The sequence below is a fragment of the Akebia trifoliata genome, chromosome 3 (assembly GCF_017979445.1).
Source record: "Akebia trifoliata isolate Shusen 1 chromosome 3, ASM1797944v1, whole genome shotgun sequence".
Lineage (NCBI taxonomy): Eukaryota > Viridiplantae > Streptophyta > Magnoliopsida > Ranunculales > Lardizabalaceae > Akebia > Akebia trifoliata.
The window spans coordinates 2,817,674-2,835,297 of record NC_141377.1 but is presented as its reverse complement, the minus strand read 5'-3'; the positions used below and the strand labels follow the sequence as shown (position 1 = coordinate 2,835,297).

Below are 17,624 nucleotides of genomic sequence, written 5' to 3'. Positions count from 1 at the left end.
ATCTCGGACGAGTTTTTTGATACATTTGAGACGTCTCGTGAGACAACTCAAAAAAATGAATATCAGTCCTAAAACTCGGTCAAAAAATGATTTTGTGAGTTGGTCTCGTTTAGTTGCGATACCGAGTTAACTCGGGTTATACGTCTCAGTCTCGGACGAGTTTAAAACACTTAATAAGTGTGGTGTCAGGCTAGGCCCGATTCATGTTTAGGGTCGGGCCAAACTTGGAAGCCTCCCATTTACTAAACGGACCGGATTCGAATAAAATTTTGAGGTCCGAATCGACTCGAACCCGGGTTGAGATTACTCTTCATCATATTCGAGTCCTCGATTCGATAAACTACGAAGTAAGAACTCTGTTCTGTCTCCTTCGAGACTCCTTCAACAGCTGTACTCTGTTCATCTCAATTTCCCCAAAAAGAAGGGATCGCATCGAAACCCTAAAATCTGCAATTGTTTGTTTCATCGAAGAAGACAGGTTTAATCAACCATGTAAGTATTCTAAATGATCACAAGAATAACTGCACTTCAATGATTTTCTGTTTCTTGGATTAAATCTGGATTTTTTGTTCAAAATTTGATCTAAAGTTGTTGAATTTCAGGAGTCCAGATGAACTCGCAAATGCAGCTATAAAACACGCTTTGAAGGCTCTGCGAAAGCGGCATCTGCTTGAAGAAGGCGCTCACTCTCCCGCTTTTACTGCTCTTTCAAAGCCTCTCGCTTCTCATGTACGTTTCTATCGAAGAACTAGGGTTTTTATTTAAAACTTGCATTTTGTTCGATTGTAAATTGGGGGTTTTTGGGTGTTGAGAATTTACGATTTTAGCTGATCAAATTGACCAAAACTTTGTCTAATCAGTGAGGGCCTGTTTGGATCACCCAAAAAACATTATTATTATTATTATTATTATTATTATTTGGGTTTTTTAGGCACAAGAATGAAGATCCAAACAGACCAACTATCTGGAACTTGATTGGGAGCTTGACAAATATGTTTATTGTGATCATAGTCTAAAAAATTCCCCAAATTTTTCCAAAAGTTTGGGAAATTCCCTTAATTGAAGGGGACAAATGGAAACAACTAAAAGAGATTGAGACACCTCCATGGATCTGGCCATTAATGCATTTTATGATTAGAGTATCCATAAAATCCACAAAGAAAATCATTTTTTTGAGCCAAACGAGTGGAGGGAAAAATGAGTTTTGAGGCCAAATAACTCCACAATCAATCTCCCCTTAGACAGTACTATCCCGTTCAGGCCTTCTAAAGTCCTACTAGAATCACTTCTCTACATCATACCATTTCCTTTTATACAACAGCTTTGTTCACATTGATTGAGAGATGAGACCCGTTCATGGTTGAGAGTTGAGATCGCAAACAACCCTCTAAAACCATCTCCATGATTAGATGAGGAAGATTTCAAACGAAGAGCTGAGCTTAGGGCCTTGGGTAAGCCAATATTGTCTCTCGATCCCTCAGGAGAAGCCAATGATCTTGAACCTAGATCAAGAGCCACCCTTAAAGATATTGATTGTCATGAAAATCCCCAGGCGGCTTCTCCTATTTTAAAAAGAATTATGCTCTTTATGACACCAACAGATAGTTGTAATATGAAAACATAAGAGAAATTTACGTTCTAAAACAATAGCCCACATTTTTTCTGATGACTGAGATCAAGATCTCATGGACTTCCAATCTATTTTTGTACGAAAAAAATGACCCTATGAGTCTCCACATGCTTCGAAAGCTCAGAACACAAACACAGAAATCCTCACAAGGGAAATTTGCTCTAATTCTTCCTTCAACTGGAGTTCAATTTCCTCTTTACTTTCTTTGCTTACGAGAAGAAATCCAAAGTTCAATGAACAACCACAGTTTGAGTGTACCAATTCAGTAGTGTCAGATTGGTGTTTATTCTTGAAAATGTGTCTAAGAAGGCTTGTGTTAGACCAACATGAGTATGCTACAATATTAGGTAGTTGTCCATAATCTGTATTGTTATTGGTGATTCCAATGATGATTGGCTGTGAATGTGTTCTTAGAGCCTTGGTAAGAGCTTGATTTTGGACAGCCTATTTTGGTCCTTTCTTGAATAGTTCATTAATATTCTTCTAGGATAAACTGTTCTTTTTTTTCTTTTTCTTTTAATTTTATATTTATTATTATTATTATTATTATTATTTCCTTTTAAGTTTATTTCTTTAGCTGTTCTGTAAATCTTTCAAGGATGCAGTGCAAGATACTTTGTTGGCCTGTTCAAAGGTCATAGCTTTTACGTTGGTTGCTGATAGACTAGGCTTAATTATTGCTCTATGTAATACAAATTATACCTACTTATCAGGAAAAAAACACTTGGTAGAATTGTCTTTTTTCTTCTTCTTCTTCTTCTTTTTTTTTTTTTTTTAATATCTTCGGGTGAATTGATATTTCTTGATAGGGATCGGAATGGAAAGAGAAAGCGGAGAACCTTGAACTTGAACTTCAACAATGTTACAAAGCTCAAGCTCGATTATCTGAGCAGCTTGTGGTAGAAGTTGCTGAGTGCAGAACATCAAAAGCGTCGGTTGAACAGAAAGAAGCAGTAATTGCTGATCTGCAACTAGAGCTTACTCAAGCAAGGTTTTGTTTGTTCTTTATATCATGGCCATGAACGTGAGGTTTTCTCTTAATGATTTTTAGAGTGTTGAATAAATGATTGACACTCATACGTGCATGTTGAAGGGAAGAATGCTCTCAATTAAAGGATAATTTAGAAGAAAAGACAAAAGCTCTAGACTTGATGGTAAGCGAGAACCAGGCACTTAAAACACAACTAGAAGAGATGACACTAAAAGCTAACAATGCAGAAGCTGACAACAAGATGTTGGTTGATCGCTGGATGCTAGAAAAGATGCAGCATGCGGAATGGCTTAATGAGGTATTTCATGTTTCAATTCATAGTTAAGATTCAGATTCTATAATCTATTAGCAAAAACATTTTGTTTCTTGTTTTATGTGGTTAGATGCATATAATTATGTATTTTATTTTTAATTCCTTCAGAAGTATTGTAATTCTATTACTCTGCCTTGGAGTAAATGTCTTTTATGATATAATTGTATTCACATGATATCTTCTATATATTCATTATGTGGCCACATGGTCGGTGACCAAAAAAATGCTCTAAAGGCTTTCTCGTAACTTTTGTATATGTATGAAGGCTGTTGGTCTGAGCATATACGGGATGGTGAAGATCTGTTACTCAAGATTGAGATGCCAATTGGTTTGCTTGTGTTTTTTGTTGGAAATAATAACGTATTTTGGTAGGGCAGGTATATCTGCAAAATCTGTTGTAACTATATTATATAGATCTCTTGTGACCTTGCCAATTCGGAAATAAGTCAAATTTGGATGTAAAATGTTTTTGATATATAATGAGTAATAGCAGTATCCCTTCTGAATAATTTCAAACTCTGGTCAGGTAAAGGTTGACTGCTACTCTTTTCTGGAAATATGTTTTCCAGTACACCGTCATCATGATCCAAGGCCAGATGGAGAAGGGTTGCATAATGTTGGAAGTCAGTGTAAAACTTCTGTCAAATGTCTTGAAATGAGTTTGGATTCTTGATAATATTCCTTGCTTTGGGAGAAGATGGATTCGGCAGTGTGAATTGAAAAATCTGATCACCGTGACATGAAGGGGAAGGGAGACTTTACTAACTTCAATATTATCTGAATTGGGATATGTTGATATGGTTCTTTTTCACGACTTTTCACACAGGTCAGTAGGGGCCATATAGAGTTTGAGTTTGGGGCTAATTTTTTGTGAGGGTGATCCGCTCATCAAAGTAGTTGTCCACACCAAGAATCAACCTGTTTTGAAACTTCAAGCCCCGTCAGAAATGGAAAAAAAGTTGAAGCATTCTGGGACATCTGTTTGACTGCTAAAGCTTTGAGTCACTTTTCATGGTTCAAGTTGTTTAAACTGGGCTGATATTTTTTCTTTTTTTTTTCTGATAAGCAAAAATTTATTGATAAGAGGACAAGTAGTCCTTAGCAGAGAAGATATAGATTAAAGTCTCCCCCTACTTACAATATCCCATCTAAACGAGAAGTCTTCGAAAAACAACCCTCTAAAATCCTTAAACTGTTTATACCAAAAGAACAAAAAAACCCAGAATTCTAATGATTAAATTGTGCAACAAATGTGCGCCCATTCCTTTCTTTCCACAAGCCCCAACAAATAGCGAAGGAGGTGAACTTCCAAAGAATCTTCAACCTGCCAGAATGGGCTAACATTTTAGAAGGTTCTCCATAGTGAAAAGATCATCCTCGCTAAAATTTATCCCTGGACTCATCTCCTCTGGACACTAGAGAGCCAGGTAAAATATCCCAATTCATATTTTATATGTTATTGTCTCCATATCATCATTGTTCTTCAGATTTCTCTTTATTATCTCATGCATTTGTTTGTTTGTGTTCTTCTCTTATTTGGTCATGTATTATATCTCTTACTAACTTTTTTTAAGTATCTTTCGTATTAACGTTTGTTCTCTTGACCCTCCAAATGATCTTTTGCATCTTTGTATTAGTTGCCTAGGTTATCTTGTGTTAAATGATTTGCTAAGTATGTTGTTAATAATAGTTTTGTTGTACCCTATAGGCTAATGCGATTTATGAGGACCGGATGGGTCAACAGAAAGCCAGCAGCATAGAACAACTTGCACGACAACAAGTTGATGGTGTAGTCCGCCAATTCGAAGCCGGTGCTGAGAACTTCGCAGAATCAACCATACCCACTACATGCAAACACAAGATCCCTGCCCATGAAGGTGGTTGTGGGTCCATATTATTTGAGCATAACTCTGATAAGCTGCTTAGTGGGGGACAGGATCAAACAATTAAAATATGGGATGCAAACACCGGCACGTTAAGCCGCACTCTTCTTGGTTGCCTTGGCTCTGTTCTTGATCTAACTATTACCCATGATAACAGATCTATTATCGCTGCAAGCAGCTCGAACAACTTGTATGTATGGGATTTGGGTTCTGGCCGTGTCCGACATACTCTCACGGGCCACACGGATAAAGTATGTGCAGTAGATGCGAGCAGAGTTTCAAGCCGCCATGTAGTGAGTGCAGCCTATGATCGGACCATAAAGGTCTGGGATCTACAGAGAGGTTATTGTGTCAACACGATGATCTCCTATAGCAACTGTAATGCTCTTTGCTTTAGCATGGATGGACAGACCATTTGTTCGGGTCACGTAGATGGAAATCTTCGTTTATGGGATATTAAGTCAGGGAGGTTACTTAGTGAAGTTGCTGCACATTCACTTGCGATCACATCTCTTTGTCTTTCTGGTAACGGAAACATTGTGTTAACCAGTGGGAGAGACAACTTGCATAATCTGTTTGACATGCAATCGTTGGAAGTTTATAGCACATTAAGAGCAAATGGAAACAGATTGGCATCTAATTGGAGCCGCTCTTGCATCAGTGCGGATGACAACTATATAGCAGCAGGATCGGCTGATGGTTCTGTATATATTTGGTCAAGATCAAGAGCGGATATAGTCAGCACTCTAAGAGAACACGCTGCTCCCGTCCTTTCTTGTTCATGGAGTGGGCTGGGAAAGCCCTTAGCGACTGCTGATAAGAATGGAATTGTTTGTATATGGACATGATGATTCTAATGCTTAATTGTAGAGAGCTGATATTGGTCACCCCAACTTTTACTTATTACACCCCAATTAAAAATAAAGAAAATAAGGGAATGGTAAGTAAAAGTTGGGGTGTCAATAGAAGCTCTCTCTCTCTCTCTTTGCTAGATTTCTATTTTCTGGTTTAGGATTTTGTATGAACCCAATCAAAATTGGAAACAACTACTGAAATTGTTTGGACAAGTGTTTTAATGTTGAGGTTATCATTTGAGCCTAACCTTTGTCATTTTTGAAGAGTGTGTTTCAATCTTTAATTGGGCTGTGATAACTAATTTAAAATTGGGGTGTCATAAGTAAAAGTTGGGGTACCAATAGCAGCTCTCTAATTGTATTATCTCTATCTTTATAATGGATTAGCAAGAGAGATGCTTCTAGAAAAAACACAAGTTTATGCTCCCCCACGCTCTCTTTTGGATGGTCAACTAGTCAAGTACCAATTGAGAAAACTGAAACATCAGTCAATTGGTCAAGTTCTTTCCCCCCTGCATCACGTTGCATGACAATATCGTTCTTACTTCTTACCATTTTTCTTAAGTTCAGTGTCCAGAGATATGGTACTGTGTTTTCTATCATCTTGAAAGATGAGTTACATGATTTCTAGAGCCCCCAGTTTAAGCTTACTAAAGCCAGGAAGGTGGTCACTGTTAAAATCATTGCCAGGTTATTTATAAGAGTTGCAATTTTTTGTTTGCTTGATTGTACATGAAATAATTATTTTGTGATTCCTCAAGACAAGCAATAATGGAGCACATGGTTCATCATCGATGCAAATGCATTCTATTGCTGAAATTATTTTATTTTTCGTATCTGTGTTTTTGTTTTTTTTTGGGAAGGTATCTTATCTGTGTATTAATTGTGGGTGGGTACCATGGGGAAAATATCTGATTACTTGAGATAAAAAGTATAAATGTTCTTAAATACATTTTTATGATAACTAAATGCCTACTTGAATGTTTAGATTCCATACCTAATGATTAATATTTTGATGTGAAATGGAGCTTGATCAGAACTATAGTAACTCCATATAGACATGGTCTTGATTTGTTTGTAAGATTGCTTTACAATGCATTGAACTTTCTTTGTCAAACTTATACTTTTATGGGGGTTTGGGGACTCTTTAGTTAGATTTCATTCTGTTGGAGTCTAACAAGGGAGTAATATAAGCGCTTCTCTCCTTTGGCAAGTAGTTCACAATGGATCCTTAGGATCAGTTTTGCTCTTCCTTTCCAAAATTGTAAAAACTGATTTTATTGCAGCGGTGCCCTTCAATAGGTCAGATGTCATGCTTCCTCCTTCTGCTATAACTCTTCCCATCGTTACTAAAATGAAAAATGTTTGAAACAGTGTTCATATGTGATCTCTCCATGGAATAAGAGTCTCCCTCCATACCACAAAATTAGTCCCGTCTTAGCTGCAGTGAAGAATTGTGAAACAAAGAGTCCAAGACCTGCATACCAAGACTGCTTTTGGCTTTCCTTCTTTGGGTCTTCTAATGTTACCTCAGACAGTCCCATCATCTTCTCCTTAAAAGTGAAAGCAGCGGCGGTTCTATGGTTACTGACGGCCTCGCTAGCTAATTTGCTACTGTTACTCTGTGCTTTCAAGACTTTCTTTGACATGCTTTTCATCAGAACTCCTCTCGCATAGAATGATCCGATGATGAGTGGTTGCAGAGCAATAATTAGAATCGCGAGCCTCCAAGCCAATGCGAAGCCCAATGTAACTGCTATAATGGATGTGGAGAATACCTGAGCCAACAACGACAATCTATCACAAACGAGAGATCTCACCATGTTGGCTTCTGTGGCGAGTCTCGAACACAAGGCCCCACTAGTGTTGTCTTCTTGATCGAACCACTCGACTTCAAATGTCAAGATCTTTGCTACCATTGCTTCTCTGACCACCATTTTTGTTAGGTGCTCTCCCACAACCTCAAAGTTGTAATGTTGAATTATGTTGGTGATGATAGTGAAGATAGCAAACATTATGAAAATATAACAATAAATTTTTGTCTGAGATTTGATTTCACTGTTGTTGCCGATAAAATAGGTAGAGAGAAGTGCACCCATGCAGAAAGAATGAAACAGTTGAATGGCTCCGAAGCAAAGAGCCACACCGCAGCCCATTAGTAATAACTTGTCACTTAATTTCTACTTCTGAATCCAAATGTTTACGGTGGCTTTCCTTATAAATGGATTACCTTCCTTTTTTGATGTTTTGTTTCCTTTCTAGTTTTTCTTTAGATTGATCATATTTCTCTTGCAAATTATTGGTGTAGCTTGGATTCTGGTCATTGGTTTACTTGAAACTGTGTTTGAAAATATTTAATGAAAAATAATCAAAAGAATTTAGTTCTGGAAAGAGGAGCATCACAATGAAAAATATAATTCTTCTTTTTCTATTTGGTTTACTTATTCTTAGTTGTTAGCCACTTTCAACTATGGTTCAACTAATATATAACCCAAAATTGCCTCTTTTTTAGTCATACAATAAATGGTGCCCAATTAGACATCATTTGAGATAGGCCTGAATTTATCCTTGAACTCAACTCAATTGTTCTATAGGTTTTCATGAGCGTACACTTTCAAGTCATCAAAAGGTTAGTTGCCTTTCTTTGTATTTTTACCATTTTATAATTTTGTTTATTTATTTTTGATACTTGGCTAATGATGATTTCAAAATCTCTATGGACATTAACTTTGGCATTATAGACTTCTTTACTCATGTGAAATGATTTGGCATTTTCAAGAAGTTGTCAGCTTTAAGAAATTCATCCTTTATTCAAATCTGGGATAACTAATACAAGGCTAAACTTCTTATTAACAATGTTAAAAACAAATCATAGGTAGGAATGAAGAAATCTACATGTAAATTGAGAAAATCCTCCAAAATATTAAAAGACGAATGTTAAAACCAACCTAATCAATAAAACATAGAAATGAACCACTTCCTTACAATCATAACCTACATCCCATATATTTGACCAACTAAGAATGTGCAACTTTTAGTTTTCCGAAACTTTCATACTTTTAATCTTAAACTATATCATTGTAGAAAAGATTAAATTAGAACCAAGAAAATGTAAGAGTAGCTCCAATAGACGATAAACTACGAGAGTCAATTGAGATGGTTTGGGCACAATAAAAAAAGATCAATTACAGCCCCTTCCCTAATTAGATGGAACATACAAGTTGAAGATTCTATATCATGTGTGGAAGATCCAAAAGAAAATTGGATTGAGGTAGTGAAATTATATAAAAACTCATTTTAAAATAATTGAAGAGCATGGCTTTGGACAAAATAGAAAAAAAGAACAAGATTCGTTTAGTGACACAAAATCTTCAAGATAGGTTTTCGATGATGATGAACCTCGTCATTCATCATTCATCACATTGTCGTCATTCATCGTCATCATCGTTGTCGTCGTCATCATCATTGTTGTTGTCTTCATCATCATAAAATCCTTACCTTGGAACTTTAGGATCGACTCGATGAATATTGTTTCTCAATTTTCTTTTGTCTCGAGCCATGCCTAAAAGCTTTAGATGAGCTGATGGCATAAATTTTATATTGGTGGGCAACATTTCTTTCCCATTCCATTTATTGGGGATTGTGATCAATGGAATAGGTTCAGCTTTGTAGTATTAAAAAAATACAACTGATGCTGAGTTACTACTTATTTTTTGTCCAATCAAAATTAAATAAGTAAAAACTTTATAAAACTTCTAGAAAAATATGCTTAAATCAACTAAAATGACTTTCCCAAGGTGTAGTAGTTGCTTCTAAAAGTAAACTCGTCACTGAGGCATCATATTTTAGAAGTTTTAATCTCAAGTCGAAGGTTCTAAAATAATGATAGGAAGACTCAAAAGAATGTTGATGGAGATATTAAATAAAATTGTACAAGGACTCATTTTAAATAACAAAAAAGTTTAATTTTGGATATTTTTGATGTTTCATTTTCTTTACAGCTTTTCTTTAATTTATCATGTTTTTCCTTCAAAAGCTGAATTTTCCATAGCTTGGATCCTGGTTATTACTTTACTTGAAACAATGTTTGAAAATATTCATTGAAAAGTAATCAGAAGAATTTAGTTGTACAACCTTTATAGAAAAATAAAATTAATTAAAAGGAGGTGAGCATCGCAAGAATGCGATTATTTGTAGTTTCAGGATGCCTACAATTTTGGATGCACTATAAGAAGCAGGAGCTCTCTGTAAGCCAAGAAGTTCTAATCAGGGCTCTGGGTGCACAAAGATTTTTTTGTAAGATTGCTTTACAATGCATTGATTTAGTTTCATTTTTCGAAGGTACTTGTAATAAGCATGCCAACATATTGATTTGTTTGTAAGATTGCTTTACAATGCATTGAACTTTCTTTGTCAAACTTAAAATACTTTTATGGGGTTTGGGGACTCTTTACTTCAGAGATTTCATTCTGTTGGAGTCTAACAAGGGAGTAATATAAGCCCTTCTCTCCTTTGGAAAGTAGTTCACAATGGGACCCCTCCTCTGCTATCCTTCCATTGTCGATCACTGCTATGGAGTCTGATTTTTGAATTGTTGATAAACGATGAGCTACAACTACGCATGTCCTACCAAGCATCATCTTCTCCATAGCATCTTGAATAAGGCTTTCAGATCTACTGTCCAACGCGCTTGTCGCCTCATCCATTAACAATATTGCAGGGTTTTTCAAGATAGCTCGGGCGAGAGCTATTCTTTGTTTTTGTCCTCCCGACAGCTGCATGCCTCTTTCTCCGCAGTAAGTTGCGTATCCTTTTTTCAGGCAACTGTTTTTTTTTTTCAAAGTCACAAACCAACCCACAGAAAAGCATAAAAATGTTAACTTTGTACAAGTTTTGAAGAAAACAATTTGTAAAATCGACCCATGATCTTTTATATTTTGGTTTTTGCGGTGGTGTTTTTTTGGTCTGGATTCCATAAGTCGTTTAAGGGTATCTTTTTTACGGACTTTCTTGTCAGGGGGGATAGAGTCTGTAATCTTAGTGAGACTTAGCTATTGTTTGTGGTGTATTTGTCTTTTGTAAGGTTGGTCATCTCGACCACCATTTCTTTCCTTAATAAAATTATCTTTACTTATATTAAAAAAAAGATTTTATAGGAGATAATGGCTCTTAAATGGTAAAACCAATTGATGGAACAGATTGAGTGGTACCTTATGAATTCATGAGCATTGGCAAGAGTTGCAGCTTTAATTATCTCAACTTCTGTTGCATTCTCTTTCCCATAGGTGATGTTTTCGTGGATCGTACCAGCAAAGAGAGCAGGTTCTTGGCTGACCAATGCAATATGTGACCTCAAAGCTCTCAGATTATACATTTTGATGTCTACTCCATCTATCTCTACCAAACCTTTCAATGGGTCATAGAATCTCTCGATTAATCCGATAATGGTGGATTTTCCAGACCCACTTTGACCAACCAATGCAACAACTCTTCCGGGTTCAACCTTGAGGCTCATACCCATGAAGATTATTTGCTTAGGCCTTGATGGGTAAGCAAAATCCACCTCTTTCAGCTCTATTTCCCCGTTTATCTTCTCTGGCTTTATCCCTTTTGGATCATTAGGATCCGTTTTGCTCTTCCTTTCCAAAATTGTAAAAACTGATTTTATTGCATCGGTGCCCTTCGATAGGTCAGATGTCATGCTTCCTCCTTCTGCTATAACTCTTCCCGTCGTTACTAAAATGAAAAATGTTTGAAACAGGTGTTCATATGTGATCTCTCCATGGAATAAGAGTCTCCCTCCATACCACAAAATTAGTCCCGTATTAGCCGCGGTGAAGAATTGTGAAACAAAGAGTCCAAGACCTGCATACCAAGACTGCTTTCGGCTTTCCTTCTTTGGGTCTTCTAATGTTACCTCAAACAGACCCATCATCTTCTCCTCAAAAGAGAAAGCAGTGACGGTTCTATGGTTACCGACGGCCTCACTAGCTAATTTGCTACTGTTACTCTGTGCTTTCAAGACTTTCTTTGACATGCTTTTCATCAGAACTCCTCTCGCATAGAATGATCCGATGATGAGTGGTTGCAGAGCAATAATTAGAATCGCGAGCCTCCAAGCCAATGCGAAGCCCAATGTAACTGCTATAATGGATGCGGAGAATACCTGAGCCAACAACGACAATCTATCACAAACGAGAGATCTCACCATGTTGGCTTCTGTGGCGAGTCTCGAACACAAGGCCCCACTAGTGTTGTCTTCTTGATCGAACCACTCGACTTCAAATGTCAAGATCTTTGCTACCATTGCTTCTCTGACCCTTTTTGTTAAGTGCTCTCCCACAACCCCAAAGTTGTAATGTTGAATTATGTTGGTGATGAGAGTGAAGATGGCAAACATTATGAAAATATAACAATATATTTTTGTCTGAGATTTGATTTCACTGTTGTTGCCGATAAAATAGGTAGAGAGAAGTGCACCCATGCAGAAAGAATGAAACGGTTGAATGGCTCCGAAGCAAAGAGCCGCACTGCAACCCATTAATGTTGTCTTCCATTCAGGGCTTGTCATTTGCACCAAATGCCATAGAGATGGAGGACTTGAATGATCTTCTTCGTGTTGGTTTTCCTTGGCATCACCATCGGAAAATTGATGTGGGCTTGATTTATTTAATGGCTCAGTAGTGCTTTGGGGTTTTGAATCAGAGGTAAGAGAAATATCATTGTTGTTTTTTTTAGATGTCAAAGAAGGATCTTCATCTCTCATAACTGTTTGTTGCAGTTGTAACATTGCGGAGTATTGGCCGAGCTTATTTTGTATAAGTTGGTCATGAGAACCACATTCGACTACTTGTCCTGACTGAATAACAGCAATTAAGTTGGCGTTACGGAGCGTAGAGAGACGATGTGCCACAATTATGGTTGTTCGTCCTATAGAAGCTTGATCCAATGCATCTTGCACGGCTTTCTCCGACTTTGAATCCAATGCACTTGTAGCTTCATCAAGCAGAAGGATTCTCGGGTTTTTCAGCAATGCCCTCGCAATGGCAATCCTTTGTTTTTGTCCTCCAGACATCTGAATTCCAAATTGCCCGACCTGAGAAACATAGAAAAGTAAGCCTAAAAGTCCTCTTGTTGAAGATCTTTTTTTCAATTTTATTTTTTAATCTTTCATTTCATAAAATCCTATAATCACTACTTAAATTGTAAATTCGAATCAAATCTTGATCCAAATAATTCGGATCTTATGTGTACATCTCTCTAGATAAAATTCCCAAATTCATGTGTAAGTCTTACAATCAAGTACAATTTACAATTCAAATTCTAGGATTCTTTCGAGTCTTACTATTTGAATAAAACCATGGGACACATTTTCTTGTTAAAACAATGACTTCTTTGCACTTTTTTTTTTCTTTTATTCTTTTTAGTTTTCATAAACCTTAAAAATAGTACCCACAAAAACAAAATTGGTGGGTGTTATTAGTTTTTACTGATTACCTAACATTGCTTAACATAAATGACAAGAGATACATGTCCTTGCATGCAATTTGTAAGATTAAGAATTAAGACTGTTGGTGAGAAATGGAAACTTTCATGCATCTCTCTAAAATTAGAAACATGTTTTTGTGTTTTTTCCAGTCTATATAGTATGCAATGAACCATAAACATTGCGAATCTAAAAGGAAAAAAAAATCTATATCAAAATAACATATTTTCTTATTCCTCATAGTCTGAAGATAGTTTTTCTTTGTCAATTCTACAATTTCTTTCCTTCCCGTACTGCTTTTTGTGCATGTAGGAAGTTTTATACTATTCTGAATTCTCTCTAACAAGAACAAGAAGGGATTTTAGGGTTCTTTTTTTTCTTTTTCTTGGAATCTTCTTGGGTTCCATATTCCTTCTAGTACAAGTTTGTGTGTGTGTGTGTGTTTGTGTGTGTGTGTGTGTGTGTGTTTGTGTGGAATAGATAGAACAAAAACTAGTTGTTTTATAAGCTGAAGTTTGGGTTACATTAATGCATTGCATCACCTCTAAAAAGTTAAACATATTTGGGTCCAATGATTTATATTTTATATCCAATGATTTACAGTTTTATACAATTAGTTACTTACTTGTGTATCATAACCGTCAGATAATTGAACAATGAAATTGTGCGCATTTGCAGCCTTAGATGCACTAACAATCTCTTCCATTGAAGCCCCCTCTTTCCCAAACAATATATTCTCTTTAATTGAAGTCGCGAAGAGTATGGGCTCTTGGCTTACTAGACCCATTTGACTCCGCAACCATTTGAGTTGAAGTGTTTTTATATCAATCTCATCCAAGAGAACTTTTCCTCCAAGAGGATCGTAGAATCTTTCGATCAACGAGATAACTGTAGATTTACCCGATCCGCTGCCACCCACCAATCCTACGGTCTGACTTGGCATCACTTTAAAATTTAATTTCTTTAATACCATAGTTGTTGGTCTCGATGGATAAGCGAATTCAACATCCTTGAATTCTAATTCACCTCTAACATTTGTCATGGTTTTGCCTTGTTGATCATCAGAGTCTATGGTTGGGATCCGATTAATCATCTCAAATATCAGAGAGGCAGCACTGGTCGCTTCAGTGAAGTACTTCACATTGATCAAGGAACTCCCAAGAGCACTGTAGAAGTAGCAAATATTACAAGTTACTCATCATTCACAGAATTTCCTTGTTCTATTGTAAGTAATCGCTCAATTTCTTGAATACCCAAAAATTGCATTTAGTTACCAATTTCTCTTTAGGACTTAAAATGGGTTGGCTTTGGGCCAGATCTGAGTACATCCATATTCAGATCCTAATTTTTTATTCTGATCCGGATATGTATCCTTATCCGAATCTACTCTAATCCTATTAGCTAAAACATATCCGAATAATTTTGCTTTCACTAAATCCTGATCCGACCCGACAGAATTACTTTATTCGGATTGGTTGGGTTGGATAATTCTGGACTGTTTTCAACATCTTTTTTTGCTATATTTCTTTTTCTAATTTCTATACTAATTTTATTTTACCATTATAATTCTTTTATTTATAACATTCATGTTATATTAATTAGTAGAAAAAAGATATTTTAAAAAACATAAATATATATATATATATATATTTTTTCAAACAGAATATTTCATTAGGATCTAGTGCGGATATCGGGACGGATCCAACTCAGATCAAGAACATCAACCCATACTTGATCCATATTTTAATTTAGATCTACTCCAAGGGTCCAAATCTGCTAAATTTGGATCACTCAGATTTCGGATAAAATCAAACCCATTTTATGCCCTAATTTTTCTTCATTGTATCCTTCATTTTCATTTTCATTTTCATGAGGAAAGCTTTATATGATAAACCTTGCACACAAGCAAGGCAATGGGTCTCTCCTTGGAGATACAACCACCCATCAACCCAATTGAATGATCCAAGCCGTCTACTCTTTTGACTTTTTCTCCAAATGAGATTAGATGTGATGGTTAGGATCATTTAATTACCTGATGGATGCCACACCCCTACATGTGTGCAAAATTTAATTCTAATATCTATGTAGTAAAATTATTCTCCTTAATTTGTTATATAGTAATTTTTATTTCAAAAACTTACAGTCCGCCAACGATGATGCAGACCCCCGCAGTGAAAACATTGCCACCTCGGATCCCCTTCTCTGTAACTAAGATGCTCCCATACCAAGCCTGAAACGCCCAAACTGCAAAGCCAATACCTACACTTCCCATAGCCAATCCCTTCATCGACCCTAGTTTAATCCCAAGTTCCAGACTTTGTTCCAATGCAGCCGAGAAGCTTTCCTTTGTTCGATGCTCACCAACATAAGAAAGTACAGTCCTGATGGATGAAAATGCCTGCTCGGCTATCCCACCAGCAACACCATAAGCATCTTGTATCTCTCTTCCTATCCCAGCTGACAGCTTCCCATATATCAGCCCCGGAACGATCAACAACAAGAGTGTTGGGATTGTAACGACAGCCAGTCTCCAACAGAGATATAACGCAACCATTTGAGAAGATATGAATGTTGCTATGTTCATAAGGAAATTTGGAATCTGCATCGGCAAAAGTTTTAGTTAAATGTTGTAATATAGAAAGAGTGGAAGCATAACAAGTTGTAGAAGAATGGGTTCAAGAGGCACATATGGTCAGATAGATATCGCTCTTATTCAAAGCTTCCTTGTGTTGAGTGTATATTTTCCTCCATTCTCGGGTGTGTCATACCCGAACTTAAGCCCTGTGACCCTCTTTATTCATAGTTCTGCCACCCTCCAATAGATCAGTCTTTTGAAGTAGTGGGTTGGTTAACATGGTATCAAAGTGTTAGGTTCTCATAGGTCACAAGTTTGATTCTTATCACTCTTATGGGTTAGGGCGAGTGTTGAATGTATATTTTCCTCTCCTCTCGGGTGTTGCATACTACCCTAGTTCAAGTTAAACCCCGTGACCTTCTTATATTTCATACCTCTCCCCCTCTCCAACAGATTGGTCTTTTGGAGTAGCTGGTTGGTTAACACCTTGGTATGTCATGTAGCATGTTATGCCATCTCAAGGAGAAGAAGAAGAACCTTTTCGCTGAGAACCCCCTGAATGGTTAGAGCATCAGTCGAAATACTTGAAACCACTTGATATGTCATCGAGGTACCCTCCCGAGTATCAAGGGACGCAGCATCTTGCCTTAACACAGCTCTTAAATATTTCCTGCGCATACAAGAAGTTTGCCTCTCTGCGGTGCGAGCCCAACACAATCCTTCTGTTAAAGATCAAAAAAGAAATATTGAATTAGCTATGAGTGAGATGATAAGCCAGGTTAGTCTCTAAATTATCATCCATTGATGCATGTCTGTGCATTGGTTATGATATTTTGTTCACTAATAAGGAAAATGAGGCCCAACAATGCCTTTGTCAGCCACACAAAAATTGATGATGGTTTAGTTATATTCCATTTTTTGTGAATATTTGAGATACCCCTACGTTTTTAACTTGATGACATGCCCGAGTTGACCTCGGTCTTCTCTAATGGAGTAAAGAAAAATGTCCTAAATTATTTCATCTTCATCATGTATCGAAAAACAATTGATTTTTTTTCTTTCCCCAAACCAGTCATCTTCAACTCTTTGATTAAATATATTTTTTCCGTTCCATCTTCAACCTTCAAACCTTAATGAAAAATTGGGAGTTTTTTCTAGCGGTAAGGTGAATTGGAAACGATTGATTGAAAATGAAGTTGAATGGGTTAAAAATAATTACTGTAGAGATTGAAGAGCTTGAAGTTGGCAGATTTTGTGGAAAAATCAAGGGTTTTTGGGTATAGATTCAAGAAGAGTGCATTTAAGTCATTTTGTTAGTCTATTAAAGAAGAATGAGATCAAAAGGTGTTGATAGTGTTGGCTAAAAAGGGTATCTCAAATATTCACCAAAAAAAATAGTGGGGTGGTGTGGACTGGGTTTTGGTAATGTTATTAAGCCGATGTAATTGTTGGTCTGGACTGGGCTAGGTCCAATTCATATATAGGGCTATTCTAGGTGGCTAAGCCCGTCAGGTGGCCTGTCTGAATAGTTTTATTAAAATTATAATTATTCACTTATTCACTCTCTCTCTATTTTCCATATATATATATATATATATATGAAATTAATTTTACAAAAGAGTTGTGCCGGAGTGACCTCAAGCTGGAACCTCATATCACACTTAATAACGTCCGGTTCAAATCGAGAACCAAACCAAACCGATAGCTTTGGGTTGGTTTGATTCGGTTTGGAACAAGTTGCGGTTCTATTCTGGGTTACAAAAATGGAGAACCGATCGATCTGGTTCGGTTCTCGGATCAAACTTGTATAGAACTGAATCAAACCCTTGTACAATATATATATATATATATATTGTACAAGGGTTTGATTCAGTTCTATAATTATTATTATG

General features: G+C 36.6%; 2 protein-coding genes and 1 long non-coding RNA gene across 6 annotated transcripts; 2 read left to right on the top strand and 1 right to left on the bottom strand.

The window, feature by feature from the left end:
* Positions 1–142: 142 nt before the first annotated feature.
* On the top strand, positions 143–5,927 carry LOC147405528 (Transducin/WD40 repeat-like superfamily protein). 2 transcript variants are annotated; one of them, XM_086433282.1, is made up of 5 exons: positions 143–492; positions 611–729; positions 2,440–2,621; positions 2,724–2,919; positions 4,643–5,927. In XM_086433282.1, the coding sequence occupies exons 1-5, from the start codon at positions 204–206 to the stop codon at positions 5,663–5,665; spliced, it is 1,809 nt and encodes a 602-aa protein (XP_086289408.1). In that variant the 5' UTR covers positions 143–203; the 3' UTR covers positions 5,666–5,927. The 2 variants fall into 2 exon arrangements, with proteins under 2 accessions (XP_086289408.1, XP_086289409.1); XM_086433283.1 differs by having other exon boundaries at positions 352–492; positions 603–729.
* A 3,814-nt stretch (positions 5,928–9,741) lies between these two features.
* Positions 9,742–14,265, bottom strand: LOC147405527 (putative multidrug resistance protein). The gene is made up of 3 exons (XM_086433281.1): positions 13,783–14,265; positions 10,882–12,767; positions 9,742–10,495 (listed from the first exon to the last, which is right to left on the bottom strand). The coding sequence occupies exons 1-3, from the start codon at positions 14,248–14,250 to the stop codon at positions 10,102–10,104; spliced, it is 2,748 nt and encodes a 915-aa protein (XP_086289407.1). The 5' UTR covers positions 14,251–14,265; the 3' UTR covers positions 9,742–10,101.
* Positions 10,569–17,187, top strand: LOC147405526 (uncharacterized). Of its 3 annotated transcripts, XR_015175979.1 has the most exons (6): positions 10,569–11,219; positions 11,433–12,378; positions 12,453–12,784; positions 13,803–14,086; positions 14,223–14,382; positions 15,301–17,187. It is a non-coding gene; the product is annotated as an uncharacterized LOC147405526 (long non-coding RNA). The 3 variants fall into 3 exon arrangements; XR_015175977.1 differs by lacking the exon at positions 13,803–14,086 and having other exon boundaries at positions 10,574–11,219; positions 15,301–17,186; XR_015175978.1 differs by lacking the exon at positions 13,803–14,086 and having other exon boundaries at positions 10,575–11,219; positions 15,320–17,185.
* Positions 17,188–17,624: the final 437 nt, after the last annotated feature.